The sequence below is a fragment of the Pinus tabuliformis genome, chromosome 3_1, assembly GCF_031772625.1.
Source record: "Pinus tabuliformis cultivar Carrire ecotype Pingquan chromosome 3_1, CPIR1, whole genome shotgun sequence".
Taxonomy (NCBI): Eukaryota; Viridiplantae; Streptophyta; class Pinopsida; order Pinales; family Pinaceae; genus Pinus; species Pinus tabuliformis.
The window spans coordinates 753,754,867-753,775,728 of record NC_142301.1 but is presented as its reverse complement, the minus strand read 5'-3'; the positions used below and the strand labels follow the sequence as shown (position 1 = coordinate 753,775,728).

The window sequence follows — 20,862 nt, the reverse complement described above, 5'->3', positions numbered from 1 at the left end:
TTCGACCTTTAAGGTTATCATTTGGATCTTTTATTGCCTTATTTTTCGCCATATCATCAGCATATCTTCGGTGTGATTCTTGTTTGGGTGGCGACTCCATTTTCTTATTTATTTCCAGACAAGAAGCCTCCCGCAGATCTGTTCGTTGATTACTTCTTGGATCTTAGAATCAGTTTTATTGTTCAAGTGGCGACTCCACTTCTTTCATCTTTGATTTTCTTGAGCAAAGAGCTAGTTCTATCATCCATCTGATCCCTTATTGTTCATCATGGATTATTCATTTAAACCATGTCGTTTTACTCACCGTCTCCATGATCTTCCGGAGGAGGCCATTCCTGAATTACCTATTTTTTCAGATGGTGATCCAATCGCTGCTAAAAGGCATACAGACTTGTTTATTCGCATCATGATCATATATTGCAGACCCCCTCAGTTTAGTCATGGTGATATCAAAATCCGTCTATTTGCCCTTTCTTTAAAAGATGATGCTTTGAATTGGTTTAACAATTTTCCTAAGGATTCTTTTACTTCTTTAAATGACATTGTAAATGCTTTTGAAGATAGATATGGTTATCCAAACAGCTTGCCTTCTGCCTCTAAAATTGTGCGACAGAATAAAAATAGTTTAATAAGAGGTCCAATGGATGGTGAAAGATCCCAAGACGACTCTTCATGTCAGAATGTGTCATCCACCGGAAATATTGCAGATCAAGTTCATAACAATGAAAAGGAGGAGCAAAAGCAAATAATACAAGATTTAATGATGCTGGTGAAAAATATGGAAAGCAATCAAACTAATTACGTCAATGATGTCAAAACTTTATGCACCCATCTGGAAAAACGTAATAGGGAGATTGAGGTCACGCAAAATCAGCATGCTAAGGAAATTGAGGCCATAAAAACTAAATGTGAAATAGAAATTAGAAGCATACAAAGCAAGATGTCAGTCTTAGAGGAAAATATGGTGACCATGAAAACTGATCATGATAGGGAAATTGACTCTATGCAAAATAAGTTATTCACTATGGATGAGGAAATGACTATCATGACATTCAATCATAATAATCAGTTGGCTGACATGCAAGCGAATCACAGAGAAGAAATAAATTCCATACAGCATTGCTTGATGAACATAAAGGAAGGAAATGTTAAAGTAATAAAAGATATGCAAGAACACCATGCCAGACAGATTAGTGCTATAAAGGTTGAACACTCTAGTCAGATAGATGCATATAAAATACAAGTTCAAAGGTTTCAGCAATTGGAAAATGAGAGAAACCAGGTGACATCAATAGATCAGGAGCCTTCTCACGGGTTGCAACAAGCTCCATCTTATTATGAGGAGGTCATTGGTTCAATTGAAAGATGGTTGATTGAAGGTGATCCAGATAAGCTTAAAAACGATAAAAATCAGATGCAAGACACAAAAAGACTTAGCATGCATATCTTACACACTTCATCTGATAGTTTTGAAACAGAAAGTACCAGATCATCAGTAATTCAACCTGCCAGAAAGAAAAAGCGTAAGAGAAAGAAGATGAGACGAAGATTTGATACATCAGACGGCCGTGAGCAGCTTGATTTTCGGATAGGAAAAATTCCTACCATATGCAAAATTGGACATGGCACATCCGACAAGCAGCCCACAGATTTGCCTGAAAGCAGGCAAATGCTCAGTATGCACTATATTGAACACATCTGATGCCGTAGGGCATCCTTTGTATCGTATTTCTAACTCTACTCCTTGTTTTTCTCGCATTTTCGTTTCTGCTTTAGATAGTTAATAAATGAAGAGCTTTTTATCTTTATTGTGCTTAACGTATATGCTGATTTTTGGATGGACGCTACTTATTTTTTGCGTTGTATGGATGCAGTTTCTGGATTCTCACATTCCTGCAAGCAGCAACGTGTCCCCAAGTAGAGCCAGATGTTGACCTCTACTGGTCAACTACCCATGCAGTGCACCCTGTTTTTCTTGACAGAAAGAAGCAGCACCTGATCAGCATGTCCGTGCCATCCTGCCATCATCAGCAGCTTGATCTTTTTGATTGTAAACCCAGTCTGCATGTATTAATTGTAAATAATCTTAGCAGACATGAGTCATGTATGTATTTTGCCTAGGTGGACCTAACTTTCTGATGATAATCTACGTCCCGGAAGGTTTTTCGTCTCACCGATCCACGGATCGGCAGAGTTTTCCTTCAAACCTGACCCCAAAGCCGGGATTGATTTTGTCATTAGAACTTTAGGAGAATCCTAGTGTGTTGATCTGCTAGATTATCGTGGTGTCGCAGAGCTGGGTGATTTATGAGGGTCTGTATTAAGTGGGCTTGTCCCCTTGAGATGTAAATTGTAAAAGTCATGATGTAATGTGTCCTGAGGGTCGAGAAATGTTTTAAAACCCCTCATGAGTCCTAAGTCCTAGGTCCTAGGTGATGTTTCCGAAAGCTTAGTTCAGTGATCCGTGTTAAATGAATTAAAAAATTAAAAAATGAATAAAAATAATAAAATAATAAAAAATAATAAAAAATTAAAAAAATGAAGCAAAAAACCCTAACTAATAAAATAATAATATTTTAAGTTAATAAATCGACGGATGAGATCAAGAGATGTCTTGATCCTCATCAATGGTCGAGATCATTTCTACATGGATCACTCGAACTAGCCGTTAGGATCATTTCCTTTATATAGGGTCTTAGGGGGTCATTTCAAGGCATTCGATCTGTGAGTCAAAGACTGAAGAAGCTCTCTTGTAAATTTGTTTCTGGTTAATAAAGAAGACTTTGGGGTCCATATCTTGCTGGTGTTACTCTCTTGAAATGCTGTGAGATTGTTTTAATTTTCTGCATATGTTATTTTCAGCTGTTAATAATAGCTTTTGTAGAGTATTGTGGGTACAGGTATCTTGCTCACTTGCTAGGGTTTGGGTGCTGTTAGGGTTTCTGAAGTAATAGCAGGTATCTCCATTACTTCCTGAGATCTAGCAGCATTCTTGCCCTCTTTACTGATGGTTGTTTCTGAGCTGTGCAGAAAAACCCTTGCTGAAGAAGATTTGGTGGGCCTTAGGGGAAGTTCTCGGCTGAACCAGCCAACTCCCACAAGCATTTTCTGCTGAGCCCAGTGGATTTGATCCTGGGTCTATCATTCGGTTTTATTTTTCTGATCTGCATGAGAGAATTTCTGAAGTTTTTTTCACAGTGACAATCTGAAATTTCTTTTCTTTAAAATTTTCTGGTTCTTATTGTTAAATCTGGCTGTGAAAGGGGCTAAATCTGTACATAAATTAGCTGATCTAGGGTTTCAAATTTTTTTTATACAGTTTTCATTAGGGTTTTGTTGTCTTGAAATTGCAGGTACAGGGCCTCTTTTCAGGGGTTTATGAGCAGAAAGTTTTGTGATCACCTCCCAGCCTCTGCCTGCTTTCAAGTGGTTCATACGAGGATATTCACGCGAGTTCATTTGGATTAGAACTAAGTCACGGTCAAGAGCTTCATCGAAAATTTCAGGTCCTTGAGATAACAGCTGTGCGTTCCTGCGGTGAAATCTTGCGCTCCCAACAAAAAAAAAAGGGCCCGGCTTCAATCGACGTGTTTCCAGCCAGAAACTCTCAATAAAAAACGATTTTCAGTTGTCCGATTGGTGTAATTGTCTCAATGCGTAGCAGTGGTGTGTAGCATTGTGGTTTTCGATTGCTGTTGGATCGCATTGCTCAGGGCGTATGTACACACGGTGGTCCTCAACGCTGTTAGTTTCTTCTGCCGCCGACAAGCTCCCTGCGTCAAAATCCGTCCTGATCTCCACGTTGGTCTTACTAAGATCACGCTTTCTTTATTCAGTCGCTGTCTGGTCTGAACAAAATGCCAAATCCGTCCACGCACATATAAGAAAGAGAAAGCGTTGAAACCCCAGGCCTACGCACAAATGGCTCATTTCGATACTGCTGTTCGATTTTAAAAGTTTTGATTCAGTCATTTCTTCCTACGCAATCGTTGAAATGCAATATACGTTCATCATAGACGTGAATCGTTCACAAGCTCAGGTGAAATTTGATTTATACGAAAGGGCATCTTCAGGTTTATCATTTCATACGCAAGCTATCCAGGCAAGAGAACCGACTGCAAACTCCCATGCGTAAAACATTTTGCTCCAGACAAACAGTGGCTTCAGCATTCGTCAATGTATAATCCTCACGGCGTCAAGTCTCATTTACGTGCGGTAACAGGTAATCAAACTTTTCCGTAACAGGTAAATCGAATTTTCGTTGCACATATTTGAGCTTTGCGTGGTTATATTTGAGTTTTGCGTGGTTTTAGTCTAGGATTTAGTTGTAGTTTCGTTTTTCATTTCTTAAATGTATTTTAAATAGGTTTGATTTGTTTTTTTGGGCTTTTGTTATTTAATGGTAAAGGTTTTTGATATATATTAAAATTGTTTTAGGGGATTTTCATTTTGTATAGTTTAGTTCAGGTTTTATTTTAGTTAGATTTTATTTTGTTTTAATTTTAAATGTGTTAGCTTTAGTTTTATTTTATAGTTAGATTTTAGATTTATAATGTTTTAATTAGATTTGTACATATTTTAAATTTTAGCTTTTTTATGGTTAGATTTAAAAAAAAAAAAAAAGGATTTATTTAGGGTTTGTTTTGTATAGTTTAGTTTTAATATAATTTAGTTTTAGAATAGATTTGAAGTTTTAAATTTTTGGATTTTTTAATTTTCATTTTTATAATATCGAAAAAAAAAAAAAAATTTAAAAAAATATAAAAATTTTTGTGGAAATTTATTTTTACCAGTCTCAGTGGTTTTCATGTATATCTTTCATGCTGGGATCTAAGTTTTCAAGCCGAGATGCGAAATATGATATCTGGTTAATAATTTACGATTCTCGTGGTGGTTTTAAGCATTCATCTTTTCGAAGTTTTCAATTGCTGGATATCGTTTTGGTCATGTGATTTAGCTGATGATAGATGGTTGCTGTTCATGGTCCATGTTTTTTATATCATTTAACAAGTAATCGTCTTATCCGCAATCTCTTAAGGCACTGGTCTGCTCAATTAATTAAATCTTTTTAGTGCTTATCCTAATCGTGTCTCGTGTCTCCCAACCAACTGGTCGACAGTTGGCCTCATCATTTCACAGGGACTACCCCCCTTAGCCGTGGGAGACAGGCTTAAACGGAGGGATCGGGGATCAGAGTGACAGCCCCCGGTCTGAGCGTTGTCGTGTCAATCCGCGCGACAACAGGTAGCATTGATTGTGCTCTAGCCTTGAAAATTGGTAGAGAGGCTAAGGCACGTGAGTTCTAAAGAATTCAGAAACCATTTGGTGAAATTCCACTTGGATGTATTTTATTAAAATAATTAATATTTTTAATAGGGTTCCTAAGTCTAAACTTAGGAAAATTAAAATATTAATGGACACTAATCAAAATATTGGTGAGAATGATCTAGAAGGTGGATCAAGTCATGTTTTAATCTTAGCCGTTGATTAGAGACTTAATCTCGGTCGTTGAAGACTCAACAAGAAAAGTATAAAATGGAGGCTTGGGGTTCCTTTGAAAACACACACAAAGAGATTGAGGAAATCGATTTTCTAAGGTGCAAAGTTCTTAGGAGGAAAGTTGATTCGGGAGATCTTACAACTGAGGGGTAGAGAGAATCCGGGAGAAGGCCTTTCTAGAAAATACGAAACAGAGAGGCAGAGAGAGGTTGCAGAGAGGTAACGCAGTAGCCGGGAGAGATGACGCAGAAAAGCTGTCTATCACGCAGAATCCAGAACTGCTGGAATAGTCGAAACTGCTGGAATTGCCGGGAACTGCCAGAACAATCGGGAGAGCTGATGTAGAGGCAAAGCAGTAGTCAGGAGAGCTGACATAGAAAAGCTGCTTGTCACACAGAATCCAAAACTGTCAGAACAATTGAAACTGCCGGAACTGCCAAAATAGCCGGGAGAGCTAACACAGAAGGCAAAGAAGGTGATGCCAGGCTGACGCAAAAATTGCTGGGGCCAACTAGTCTTGTGTCGGATTTGTCAGAATTCTGCCGGGTGAAGTGAGGTAAAACTCACTTAGATTTTCCGCCAGTATTTTCTCTGTAAAGGATTGCTAGATGAGCATCCTAGATTTGTATTCAAATATTTCTCCTGCATAATAATAAACCCTCAGAACTGCTGCACTGGTTTTCCCGCATTGGGTTTTTTCGAGGACTATTGTGTCCAAAAATAAGTGTGTCCTATGTATCTTTTTCTTTGCTCTGTTTTCTGTTTCATGATATCAATATTTAGTTAGTGTAGTCTACAGAAGTAATTTGCTTCAGTATTCAGAAGAATAACTTGATAATGTATGTTAAAAATCAAGTAGGGGAAGTAGATTCAGATTTGCTGCAGTGGGGGTTCCTTCAAGTGTGGGAATTTTCACACAGACACGATTGGAGGATTTGTGTCCCACCAAATTGTGTCCGATTCGACTGATTTGGGACACACATAGGGTTTAGGACAAATATGGTTTCTTAGGTGTAAAATATAGGCTTCAAGGAGTAATTTGATAACTTCAAATTGTTGAGTTCACAAGTATTTTTTCCAATGATGAAACTTATTTAATATTCTTCATTGGAATTTGTCATTGATTTGCTAAATTGATGCAGCTATTTTTTTTTCTTTTTTGGGTCAATTGCAATAAAAATGTAATCAGTTTGTAAACAAATTTCCACACAAAATGTAATACATTGCTTCATTAATCACCGTCTTGTAATATTTTAGAAATAGATCTTACTTTCAATTTTACTAAGTAATGTCTTATTTTATTTTATTTATTTGTTAAATTTAAAATAAAAACACCAAACTCTCTTACATCACCATTTTAAACTCTAAAATTGTCCTTCATAAAAAGGCAATACTAAAATACAATTATATAAATATATAGTATACATTACGATGATAAGATTATATATATATATATAGAAACACACACTATTTCAATTTTTTATTTAAAAAAAAAAACCTTACTCGCTTACATCGCCGTCGCTGACCACAACTTGGCATTACCTCACAATTCTGAATCATGGGACTAGTCCTAACAAGAATGGATGCTTGTCTCCTTCTCTTGGCTATGGGGTTTTTAAGAACGGGGCACTTTTGGGTAGCTTTAGGATATTTAAATACTAAAAATTGTTATTCCTATTTCTAGAGTTGCTAAGATGATTTGAAAGTTTTCATTGACCAGCTTTGGTTGGTGAGATGGTCGGTTTTGATGATTGGCAAACTCTTTTTCACCTGGCGAGAATATATCTATCTTTCTATCTAATTCAATTTGTTGTAAGATCATTCTACATATCAGTTGGATGAGAAGATTACAACCATAAGGTTTGACCTTGGCGATGGTCTGATCTGTACACTATAAATTGGTAAGGAATCTACTTGACATCTAGTTAATAATCTCATTTTTTGTTATTCACACCCTTCTGCACTATGAAAACTAAGTGCTTTATTTTTTCTTTGTAGTGGTGATGCCAGTGGCATGTAGGGATGGCTCTTGCTCTGAACTGTACAGTGTAGAGTCTAGACACATGTCAGAATGTAGATGCGGCTTTTATTGAGATGTTGCTTGAATACAGATGTGGTGAAATGGAACTTTGAATGTTGGACTAGATTAGGTCGATGTCAAATCTCTTAGGTTTTAATTCTATGCACAGGTAAATTTTGTTTATGTATGGCAAAGTGTCGATGCTTGTCAAGGAACTTGGGAGTTGAATAAGATAGCTTGCCAATTGTAATTTGTTTTCTCCTTGGCAAGCATCTTGATGCAAAAATCTTGTGAATTATTCTAATGTTGTTTTTCATGTTATTCATGTATCTTGGATGTACAAAAAGTTGCTTGAGTCTTCTGCATGTGCATCTCAACATATGTGTGTGTGTCTGTATTTAAGGGTTTTTTCATCCTATATCATGCTAATAAGTAATGTTTCTCACTAGAAAATATATAGTAGTTTCTTAGTCTGTTTTTCCATGTTTCAGGTTGTGGAATCATTCAACACTGCTCTAAAAGATACAGCAGAAGAAAGGTGAGGATCATTAAAGCACGCGAGTTAGCTTATTAATTGCACGCTGCTAAAGTTATTATCCCTTTCAATGCATTTAGTTTACCCTTGATGAGGCACATTTATATATTTATTATTATTCGGGTTTATCTTGTAGTGGACTATGGCTAAAGAAGCTGGACAAGAAAATTGAGAGAACACTTATTCATTCTTATCGCAAGGTATGCAGTTCTTTGATGTACTCTCTCTGTGTCTCTCTATCACTTCCCTCTGTCCCTTCAACTCAAACACACTTTGTTTTATCCATAACATATATATTACAAATTCTTATATATGTTGTAAATATCATTACAGCAGCATTGAAATCTCTTGAAAAATAGTGCTTTCTTGAATTCTCATCTTAGTTTATTTATTTTTGTTGATGGCAAGATTGAATATTTAAGATATACATATTTCTATTTTTTTTTAATTGATATATTATTGCGTGACATTGAAATATTGAAAAACTATTCATTTCATTTTGAAGTGAAGTGCACTATACATGCTAGTATGGATGAGATGTGTGATGTAATGTAACTCTATTAAACTAAATTAAAAGAAAAATTGAGGCCTGTAAAATAAAAGTGAAAAAAAAAACTGAACTATAATAATTAAAAAAGCAATCCAATAATATAATAAACCAGCGTATATTCATCTTAACCCTGATTTTTTAAGCATTGAGAGTTTTATGTCCCAGTTGCTTTTTCATCCCTTTTGGTGCATAACAGATCTGGGGTTAGAATGGATCTTAGTGCTGATGATGAATCTTGTTTATGATTCAAAATGTCGACTGCAACAATGGACACTGTGGTTCATACTCTGGTTCCACATTCTACAAGATCCGGGTTTAGAATGTATCTATTCTGGTTTATTACAATGAAATAGATGGAGTTTTCTTTTTTTGAAATATTATTTGCTACAAGGAATTAGTGGGAAAGTTAATTCAAAGAAAGTAGAGAGTTTTTCTACTTTCAATATCAAGGTGAAAGGCAGGATCAATCTTGATGGCCTCTATCTTTGCACTAAATCAGCTTCCTTTTTCCGAAAAAATCATGCTCTTCTTCAGTTGCGAGATCTCCTTCATGCTGTAATGATATTTCAGCTTCAAAATCAAAACAATTATTGGGAAAAGTCTGTATTTCAAGGTGAAAACTTTGCTCTTCATGAGATATACTATCAACTGAAATAGTCACGTCTTCATTAACTTTCTAAACCTTAAGAACTCCTTCCTGAGCATCTTCAGTTGATTCAAATTTAACAACCGAAGACTCTGCATACCAGAGTCATCCACATCATCAGATCTACAATGAATGGAAAGCATACCATCATTGGTTTCCAGAGCCTCTTGAAGTGCTTTGTGTTCTTCTTGAACTAACAGCGTAACAGGAAAGGGCAGACTTCATTAACAACAAATCAGCCAAGCTTCTCAATTGCTCTGTATATCTGGCGCTAGATTTTCAAGTAATGATTGCAGAAGGATGTACCATAATTTTTCAGGGAATTCTCATATTATTAAGCTCACTAATTTATGGTGCTTCTTGCCTATTCAATTAGCCATGGCTGCTTTGTTGCATCTCCTCTTCAAATGTGAAAAGCATATAGCGAAGGGTCAACAACTCATGCTCTAAATTCGGCTATTCTTCATTTGTCTGGTAATCCTGATCTTCATCGTCAATCACTGAAAATTTCTCACATCACTCTTGATCTTTTTCATAGTTTTCAGAGATTTACTTGTTTAGATGTCAAATTAGCATTATCTGTTAGTAAATTTGCAATAATATACTTGAGATATGCAGCAAACAGTAGAAGTTCTGCAAGTAAAACACGCAAAATTGGTAAAAATATTGTTCTTTTAATTTTTGTTTTTTGATTGATACAGTTAATCCAATGGGTGTGTTACAGAAAAATATAGCACCTAGTGCAGGGCCTCACTAGATGACCTAGACAAGTTGGTGGAATTGTTCTTTGTAAGTACAGCAGGAGAAATAATATTGCTAAGAACTGAATTATTCAATATGAAAGTTTCAAGGGAAGAAGTGGTAGCTTCATATCTCATGAAGGTATCTCAAATAAGAGATTAACTACAAGAGCTAGGAGAAACAATGTTAGATCCAGAGATGACCACTCTTGTACTCAATGCATTACCAAATGAATGGGGCAACTTTGTATCAAACATCTATGAAAAAAAGGAAGCCACTCCATTCAGTGATCTGTGGTCATTATGTAAGATTGAAGAAACCAGATTAAAGACAAAGAATGATGTTGGATCACATGAACAAACACAAGCATATGCAGCTTATGCAGCTGTGACAAGGAAGAAAGGGAAGTGTGGAAAGTTTGAACCTCGAAAGAAATTTCAAAAGAAAACTGACATGTCTAAAATTCAGTGTTATGAATGTAATGAATATGGGCACTTCAAAAGGAATTGTCCTAAACTCAAGAAGGGCAACAAAAAAAGGAAAGGAAGAAGTGAAGCTGTTAAATTTAGTTAACAATGGTATGTTCTATGCTTAGCACAATTACTTCAATGTTCCTTTAGCAGCCCAATGACAATTTCAATTTAGTTTTCCAATAGCAATCACATTAACCATAAATCACATTGACAATAACTGTAGATAGAACATAAAATAAAATGCAGAAGAGAAGCCAAGATAAGAGGACACCAGATTTGGCGGATGCCAGGGAAAAACCCTAATGTGGGGAAAACCCTCTAATCAATTCTTATTATTATATCAAAATGTTAAGCAGAGAGATAGAGTACAAAAGGTCAAAGTTGACTTGCCAAATCCAAGTGAAAACAGCCCTGTCAAATCTGCAGTCGACTGCAGTCAAATTCAGCCCTAACCAAAAAGTCAAAGATGGTTAGTGCAACAACAAATCTTCTTCTTTGGAGCTCGGTCATACCCAGCCAATCTTGGCCTGATAAGGTGTTCAAAGTCAGCCCAAAACAGTCTTGAAAACTGTGGTCAAACTTGGTCAATTCTATGGTCAACCCTGCAGTCAAAGTGCCGAAAAATTCCCGGTTATTGTGCCAAACTGTACAGCCCGCAAAAAACAGAATTTTCCCACAAAAATTGCAGTCAAAGTATGAGTCAAAGTGCTCGGTCAATGCTGGTCAAACTCTTGCAACGGTCCTGAAATTCTGCCCTGCGATTTGCCCAGAAAATTCGTCCTTTTGCCACACGTGTGAGAGAAAGAAGATCTGCCCAATAGTTGTACAAACCAATGAGAAAAGAGAGAAGAAATGTGTGTGATGATGATGCCAAATGAGGTGAGAGGGCACTTGTATTTATACAAGTCGTTGAGGGTGAAGAGTCACGTCCATTGGGCTTCATGAGTCTACATGATGATGTGGCCGACATGAACAATTGGCACATATGTGGGAATAAATTCAAAAACACACTTCTGTTTGTTCAAATTGGATGATATTTATATCAATTTTGGTCATCTCGAAAAGAGGAATTTAATGCAATCATCATCTCTATCAAATGAGTTGTCCCAAGGTAGAATTTGGCCCTAGTTGCCAATTTTAACAGAAGCCCATGTGACCGAAGAAGTAGAAGAACTGGAAGACAAGAAGTCAAAGAGGGAAGAAGTAAAAGAACTCTACTATTAAAAGATCCCTCACATACATTTAGTTTATTTTTAGTATATAGCAGTGTAGCACGACTCTTATAAGACTCGCGAGTACCTGTGGGTCTTGACGGGTTTTATAGCGAGACAGGTCACTTGCATAGAACCTGGGGTTTCTACTTGTACCCGCCAAAACCCGCATAAAACTTGGCTACCTACATTGAACTCGTGAAGTACCACATATGGCCCGCATACGACCCGCATAAGACCCTTGGAGATCCTCAAAATTTAATTTTTTGTTTTTGATTTGGAGATTCTGTGGAGGGAATATTTTTTCCGAGTCTTATATGGGTCGTGCCCAAGTCTTATGCGGGTCACTGAATCAATAGCCAGACGAGTCTTATATGAGTACGAGTCGTGCAAAATTGGTAATACAGAAGTTAGCAAGTCATGGTAGGGAACCTTACAATCATAATAAGATGCAGTATAATAGTATTGAGATGACATCATATTAGAAGTATGAAAGGATAACAGAAGTAGCAGTTCGAATGGTTAAAGCAAGTCATCTAGCAAGATAGAAAGAGAAGATTATCATCACACCTCATCATCATTAGGAAGAAACACTTGCAGAATAAGGATCATCGAGATCCTCCATCAGAATCTTTGTTAAAAGATTCACCTCCACTTAGAAGAAGCAAGTGTCACATTCCACCTAGTGTGGAATCCACAATTTAGATGGATGAAGGTATGGTGACTAAGAAGTGCAACATGACAATTTAGTTGAAGCATTTTCATCTTCAAGAAAAGAAAGTGAAGCTATTGAAGGAATCCCAGATGATCACATGAAGGAAGAGGTATGCATATATTTGTTAAATTTGACAGATGGATAAAGCCATGTCATTGCTTAATTGTAGATAGAATGGTTAGAAGGAGCATGATTGAAGAAGAAGGTACTCTTCCTTATGCATGATACATGAAGGCATAAATACAATATGCCTTGAACTCTTTTATATGATGACATGATGAAATCAACATTTCATGACCTCATGAAGAATATGAGCTGGTTGGAAACTTTTGTTCCTATGATGAAGGAACTATGTATTGAGATCCTGAGGAAGTAGTATGTGATGAAGCTGGAAGAAGAGTTTGTAAATATGTACCTATAGTCACTTGAGATGAGATGAGTAATCAACCTTTGATAACAATAAGGATTAGCTATGACATCTCCATGAAGAAGTTATGAAGACCCTAATAAGTGTGAAGGAGAAGGAGAACCTTGGTAATAAATGTCCTGGAGATGGGTCTGAATAGCATGTAGGATTTGATGTTGCAGAAGCTGATATTATGACGAAGGGCCATCATAAAGAGGTAACTTTATTTGATGTTCATTTTTTGATTTTTGAAAGAAAATAGTTGGTTGGGTTGGAACAAAGCTACCAAAAGAGGGTTGTAGAAATTCAACTAGAACTAGTTCACATAGACTTGGATGGAAAATCTTTGGAAGGAACATGACTTGGAAGAGGTAGCAGTATGAAGGATAGCTCGATGATGACAAAGGCCACTTTCCAATGAAGAGAAGGATGACATGACTATTGATTTTGCTATCTCTCCAGGAAACTCTCCTAGGTTGTAGCTTGGAGATGCCTGGTAACATATAATTTTCAATATTGTTCTCTGAACTATTGGAATGGATAATGGTTTGGATCAAGTCAGATAACCATTTCAGCTCTATCCTCACTCAATACATGCATGAACACCCTCAACAATATGAGGCTTTAGACCACTAATGCTCAATAGTTTATAGATTCAATGGATAGATGGAGAATACTAACTATACCAGCAGATGCATACATAAACACATATGAATGGCCAGCTACAGGAAATAAATGAAACTTGCAAATCTAATTTATCAATGCAGAGATAAGATGATAGTTATCTTGCATTAGACACAACAGAAAACATGAATAACCTATTCAAGTGCAAGCATAGAATAGCAGAGAAAATGGGAATTGAACATGTAATAGCAAAAGAAGCTTATATTGCTAGATTGAAGAGGAGAAGCTTCAGTAGCAAATTATCAATAGTCTCCAGGAGTTGAACCCCTGTTACATTTAGCTTTCAGCCTTTTATAGGCCTTTTACAATGCTCCTCTCGAGCCTTCTTAGGCTCAAGAGGTCTTTATCTATTCCTCCGTCTCTTTAACTGCTTGATGCCGTGACTAGGCAAGCGTGGCTCGGAGGTTTCTTCTTCTGACAGAAGAGTAACTGCATTTGGGTAGTTCGCTGCGCTGTCTGGGAGCTCTCTCGTGCCAGAGATGCCCCACAATCACTTCTGTTGCTTGGATATGTTGCGTTGTTGATGATCCATGATGTTTCTGTTGTTTTGGATGAGCTGCGCTGTCGCCTTTCCCTTTCTGGCCTTCTGTTAGGTGATGGAATGGGTCCATGTGCCTTTTGAAATCGTTTCAACTGATAGACATGATTGTTTTCCGTTTCATACAGAAAAAGCTGCAACACTGTAAAAATCCCACCCATCTCTTTATTTCGGACTTCAAAAGTCCTTAAACATGGCTTATTCCTCTATCGGGTCCGCCCTTAGGGTCACTATCGCATGTTGCAGACGATCTGTTCCTGTGTTCCCTTTGTATTTTGAAACTATGTAAAAAACATTGAAAACTATGAAAAATCGGCTTTGGCGGACCTGAAATTCTATACATTTCATTCTCGCACCCTTTCGGGTCTGGGACCTATCGCATCGGCGCTGCCCAAGGCTCCCTTTGTATTTCGTTAAACAATGAAGTACACGAAAAATGCATTGAAAATGGCTTTTTGGCGGACCTCAAATATTATGAAATTATACTTATAATGCCGTCGGGTCTGCTAATCGGGTCGCACACAGATATATGTGAAGGCCCCGCCCTTTGGTGCTACTCCACTACAATACAGCGATGCGATCTGATCGCAATCGCATATCGCTCGTGCCCTAGGATCATGGTTAGCGTTTTTTGTTTTTCCTGATAGCGATCTTGCAAGGCGATGTGGGCTGTCGATCTGTGTCGCTTGATCGACGGTCTACATTGCATTGCTAATCGCAATCGCCAGTCCCACTTTGTCTGCTCCGATACCCGCCGGTTGTCTCCTCCGATAGCGACCCACCGATTGCGACCCGCTGATCCGATCATCGGAGATCGTTGATCGGGGGTGTCTTCCGCTACAACTTAAGTCCTCTGTGTTAGCTGATTTGCGATTCGCCGCTTAGATCTGGGCCGTTGATCGGCCAGATCTAACGGCTGCTGTGCATTGCACTGTCTATGTTTGCGATACATGGTCTTTTATGATTTTCTATGGTTTTTGCCCCTCGATAGTGCTTTTCCGCCACTCCAAGGGTTCTTCTAGTGTGCTGGCTTTGGTCTTTGGCATGATTTTGCTGGCCTTGAGGACTTAAAGAGCATTTTTGGACCCATTTGGAGATGCGAGAGTAATATTTGGAAGTCTGGCTTATGGCCAAAGCGGAGCAAGAGGAGATGTGGCCTTCAGAGCTGAAACAGGGGACATTTCTGCTGAAAATAGTAGCGCTGCACCTCAGGGGCTAACAGATTCAACACTATGTTTTGTTGAAAGGAAGTGATGTAGAAGATGGCCGAAGCCCTACGAAGAAGTTATGAAGAAGATGGCTCGATGATGAAGAAGTTGAAGTTCATCCATGACATGATGATGTGAAAAGGTGGAGCCCTACTAGTAGCTGATAGTACCATGATCTCCACCAAAGAGTAGATAATCGTTGTTGGAAGCAAGTCCCTAGTTAAGAGGGAGCTTGGGTATATTCCTTTCATGCTATGAAACCAGATTTGTCATATTTTCCTCAAGTGTCCGTATCCTACGAATCAGACACGATTCGCAAGAATTCGAATCCTAAATTCGGGACACATCATGTCCTAACGGGACACGCTTGAATCCGGGTCGTGTCTTGTTAGGACACCACCTGTCCCGAAAATCAGATTCGAATTTGGCGAAAATGAAATCTGCGGGCTTTAAAAACAACACATTCCTATTTTTATTTACCATTTTCTCTCATTCCTTTTGCAAACAGTGAGCTGTGGGTTTGTTGTTAGAAGTTTGGAGCAAGGAGCCAAGGGTTTGGAGCGCTCGGCAAGGAGATTCAAGCACCAGGTAAGTGCATTTCATCTCTATTTTTTTGCATTTGTATTACAACAGTTTGTATATGCATTTCTTTTACAAATTTGTGCATGTTTTGTTTTTTTTTTTTACAGTATTCATGGCTCAATCAAGGGCAACAGGTAGGGGGCAAAGGAAGGGGAAGAATGTCCCCATTGGAGATGCCCCTCCTCCCCCAATATCATCAGAGTCTGCTGCAAGTAATGTTGAGGGAAGACTTCCTCCTAAAGACAACATTGAGAAATATCCCTTGTGGAAATATGTCACAAGAGAGGATGGGCCAAGCACCAAGGGGAAGGGAGGAGGCAATGTGCATTGGAGATGCAAATTTTGCCACAATACTTTCACAATCACATATTTTCGTGTGAAAGGCCATTTGTTGGCTTTACTAGGTTGTGGAGTTGGAGCTTGTAAAGCTGTTCCTTTACAAAAGAGGAAAGAAATGGAAAAAAAATTTCACTGTTGGTATGGCAAATGTGGCTGCAAAATCAAGAAAAACCAAGAATGATGACCCCCTTCCATTTTTGAGGAAACCACCAAATTTCCATTTGAGAGTTCTATTGGGGGACAAGTAGCAAAAAGAAAGGCAATTTCACTTGGTCCAGAGGACAAGATTTTTCAAAAAGAGAAACAGGAAGAGCTTGATCTCACCATTGCCTTCTTTTTCTAACAAACTTCATATCCTTTAATGTTGCACGCTCACCTTTGTTTATTGAGATGTGCCGAGCTCTAATTCACGGGTCTCCATCATGGTATCTGCCTCCTGGTTTAGAGAAGCTTAGAACCACATTGTTGACGAAGGTAATAAAAGAGGTGCAAAAAATGCTGAGCCTATTAAAGCATCATGGCCAACATCTGGGGTTAGCATTGTTTTTGATGGGTGGACAGATCCAGCACGACACCCACTCATCAACCTCATGGTGTCTTCCTTGAACGGTCCAATTTTCTTGAATGCAGTGGATACACTTGGAGAATACAAGGATGCACAATTTATGGGTGAGTTATTTATTAAAGTTATTGAAGATGTAGGTGTTGATTCTTGTGTGCAAATCATTACAGATAATGCACTTGTTTGCAAGGCTGATGGCATGATTGTGGAAGCTAAATATCCACGAGTGTTTTGGACACCTTGCATAGCTCCTTCATTGAACTTAGCACTGAAATCCATTGCTTCTGATGTGCTTTGGATTGGTAACATTATTGAGGATGCACGACATATACGTAACTTTGTGCAAAATCATACAAATGCCCTCGCTATCTACAAGGAGTACAACAATCTATCATTGTTGAAGATTGCTGATACACGGTTTTCCTCTTCATTCATCATGTTGAAGAGGTTGAGGGAGGTCAAGACCGCTCTTGGGGCCATGGTTATTTTTGAGTTTTGGTCTTTTTGGAGAAAGACAGATCAAGTAGCCTCTAAAAGAGTGAAGGACACAGTGCTAGATGATGCTTGGTGGGAGAGGATAGATCTAATTATTCAGATCAGGGACCCTATCATTTCTTTGCTTCGATTAGCAGATACAGACAAACCCATCCTAGGAGTGGTTTATGAGGGATGGGATTCCATGATTGAGTCTCTGAGGAGCATTATTCTACAGAGTGAGTGCCTCGAGTGTAAGACATCACCAGAGGCCTTCTGTGGTACTATACATGATATTCTTGTCAGCAGATGGGACAAGAATTGCACACCTTTACATTGTCTGGCTCTCTTAGTGAACCCAAAATACTACAACCATGAGTGGCTGAATGGTGGAACTTCTTGTAGATTCCCTCCTCACATGGATGGTGAAATCTCACAGGGGAGGAAAGATGCATTCAGGCAGGTTTTTCAGGATCGAGCATTGCTTGATGAGGTGGAGGATGCCTTTGCAGAGTTTTCCACTGGGACTGGTCAATTTGCAGGATATGATGTGATTAGAGACAGCGGGTTTAAGAAGCCCTATTCTTGGTGGGCAAATCATGGGGCAACAAGCTTTCCTCCTTAGTAGTTAGCCATGAGGCTCCTCTCTCACGTGACTTCATCCTCTTGTTGCGAGAGAAATTGGAGCACATATCGGAATTTGTATAGTGTGAAGAAGAGCAAGCTTGAGCAGTCCAGAGCAGAGATAATGGTGTATGTGCACACCAACCTTCGTCTTATTTACAGACAGAGGGAAGAGTGGTTGAAGGGAAAGACAAAGATGTGTGATGCCTTTCCTAATGATATGGGTTTGGACAATAGTGTTGAGTTGGCATTGGCCAACATGGATCTCAATGATCCAGTGCTAGAGCCTATTAGATTTGATGACTGTGATATTGTAGAGGGGTCATCCTCCACACTGGCAGATGCAAAGACGACTATGGACACAGGGGAGGAGGAGGATGCGGAGGAGGGCAATGGTGACCATGATGATGAGGACATTGATGCTGATTCTGATGATGACTATGAGGATTGATGACTCATGAGTCATGGGCTACCTACTGCCTTGAGGCTTGTATATATGTAGTTGTTTTATATTTTCTATTTCTATTTTCCATTGGAATTGCACTACCTATGTAACACATTTTGATTTGATGACTTAATGAGAAAACTATAGTTGTCAGTGTCTTTATCTTACTATCTTGTCTTTCTCCTATTGGATCATTGATGAATTGAATATGTATTATGATTTATGATTTATGAATTTAGAATTTATGATTCATTGATTTATCATTTATGATTTATGTGACAGTGACATGTATTTAAATTTTGTATGTACTGTGCATGCTATAATGTTACTAACTTACTTTGTAAACAATAAAACTAACATCTAGATGAAGATCTATGTTTGAAATCAATGAATTTGTATAATTAATGAGAACTTGTGTAAGAAATATCTAATTTTTAATATATATATATATATATATATATATATATATATATATATATCTATTTAATAAAAGAATATATAAGGAATCCTACGTGTCCTGTTTCAAGAGGTCAACATGTCCGAATCTGACACTTGAATCCTCATATCCTATGAATCCCGAATCCCCGTGTCAGGTTTCTTAGCTTTCATGTAAAGGAATGAGCATATCCTCCTTAGTTGAGAGGGAGAAATAGACACATCATTCTTGTCTTCACATTATGAAGAAAGAATGGAGGATTGGGTAAACATCTGAGACTTATACCGATACTCTTTGAAGACAAGTTCATCCAATAGGCAAGAGTTGTCGAAGACGAGATTCCATCAGGATGTGTAAATCCAAGATGGGAATGGTCCTAAAAGGACATACCTTGTGAACATCCGGATGAGGTATGTGCCTTGAGAGACAATGATAAAGGTGTCTATAAATCATTGTCTTCCCAACACTGTGGTCTAATCTAGTGGAGAGATAGAGCTGTTAGTCAAGGCCTTGCTATATGACAATGCTCCTTGATATGATGAGATGGATTGATATAAGCTGAATAGATAGCTTATGAGATGGCTTGCCAATCCGACTCTTCTTCTAAGAATTCTTCAGTATGAGAATGTCCGTGTACCTTGTATGTATTATGAATACCTCCTTGGTTCAAAGGGAGTGTTGAAATATGTAACTAGGTTCGGTCTTCATAATATTTTACAGTGTTGATAATATCGCCGATATAGTGACGATATTTGAAAATATCGCGATATTTTCGGAAAAATGATATATTGCCGATTAAATATCGCAATATTTTTCCATTTTGAAAATATCGGCTAAATATCGCCATATTTGGGAAATATCGACTATGTTTAAAAATCTGAAAAAAATTGATTTTTTATGTTTGCTGATGTTTTCTGATATCGCTAATAAGATGTTTTCAAGACCCTTGCTGATATTTTGCCAATACCGATATTTTCAACACTGATATTTTATGTACTATTGATTTTATGTATTTGATGTAAAAGAGAAAAGAAAATTATTATTGTTATTTTTATAGCATGGGTTTCATGCTCAAGGTCATTTTATTTATAGGTGATGCACCCATTATGTGCTTCTAGGTTTTTGTCATAGAGTCAAGAAAGCATAAGAGTCATTGTCATATGTAATAGACCCTATTGGGCATTTTGTATCATGTAAAAATAATTTATTATGAGTCAGAAAGAGTCAAAAGTCTCCCTCTAAGACCAAGTCGGCCTGCAAGAAGACAAGTCGGTCTATAGAGATGAAGTCGGCCTCATTAGGGCTATTCGAGCCTCACGAGAAGCCTATATATAAGTACAATCGACCTCATTTGAAGAAGATATCCAAGCAAGTTTGATCTCAAGGAGAAGAGAAGGAAAGAAGGGCGAAGTACAAGACAAGGACTAGAACGCAACAAATCTGAATTTTTTGGGTCAAATTCTCTCACATGTGTGAAGGAATTAGGGCATCATTTTGTTACAACAAGACCAAATTGAAGTCATTTCAAGGAGCCGAAGTTAGGTGTTAAGAAGATCAATTTTGGAAGCCAAATATCTAAGGAGAAAAAAGCACCCTAAGCGAAGGAGAGAGAAGGTATAATTTACCCTCTATCACCCACATGTGCGAAATTAGAGTTGCTGCAAGAGGGCCTAAAGGTCGCAAACCTGAAGCGTTGAAATTTTGCAATAGAGGCCAAAGTCTGAAGTTTGAAGTTGTTTGAATAGCGTTGACTTTGTGGAAAGGAAGCTCATCTACAAAGAAGGTTGACTTTGTCTTGGAGGGGTCTTTGTCTTGGGTTTAAAAGGTCTTGGAATTTGTCATTTGAAGATTCTATAAGAAGAGGAGAATTCTTGGGGGTTTTCCTCTCTAGGAGAGGTTTTGGCCCTGGCTAGCAACCTATATCTTGTTTTCGTTTTTCTTATTGATCTTCATAATTCGATAGCTGTTTGATGATAAGAACATTATAATAATCAAGTGAAGAAGTAGCTAATTACAAGTGCATCAAGTTTAAGTAAAAGATCATCTCAAGTAGTGATCAAAGTAAAGAGAAATCACCCTAAACTAGCTGCCCTAGATTTCTTAACACTACCATCATCTCCCTATACAAATTTGACATCTTTCTTCAAAAGACTCTGCATAGGCTTTGCGATCTT

General features: G+C 37.9%; 1 protein-coding gene across 1 annotated transcript in view; it reads left to right on the top strand.

The window, feature by feature from the left end:
• LOC149189565 (E3 UFM1-protein ligase-like protein) overlaps nt 1–20,862 on the top strand; it is a 331,641-nt gene that overhangs the window by 207,407 nt on the left and 103,372 nt on the right. Inside the window, exons 15-16 of the mRNA XM_089411846.1 lie at nt 8,011–8,057; nt 8,191–8,254. Of these exons, the coding sequence (XP_089267972.1) occupies nt 8,011–8,057; nt 8,191–8,254 (111 nt within the window). The remainder of the gene's footprint in view (nt 1–8,010; nt 8,058–8,190; nt 8,255–20,862) is intronic.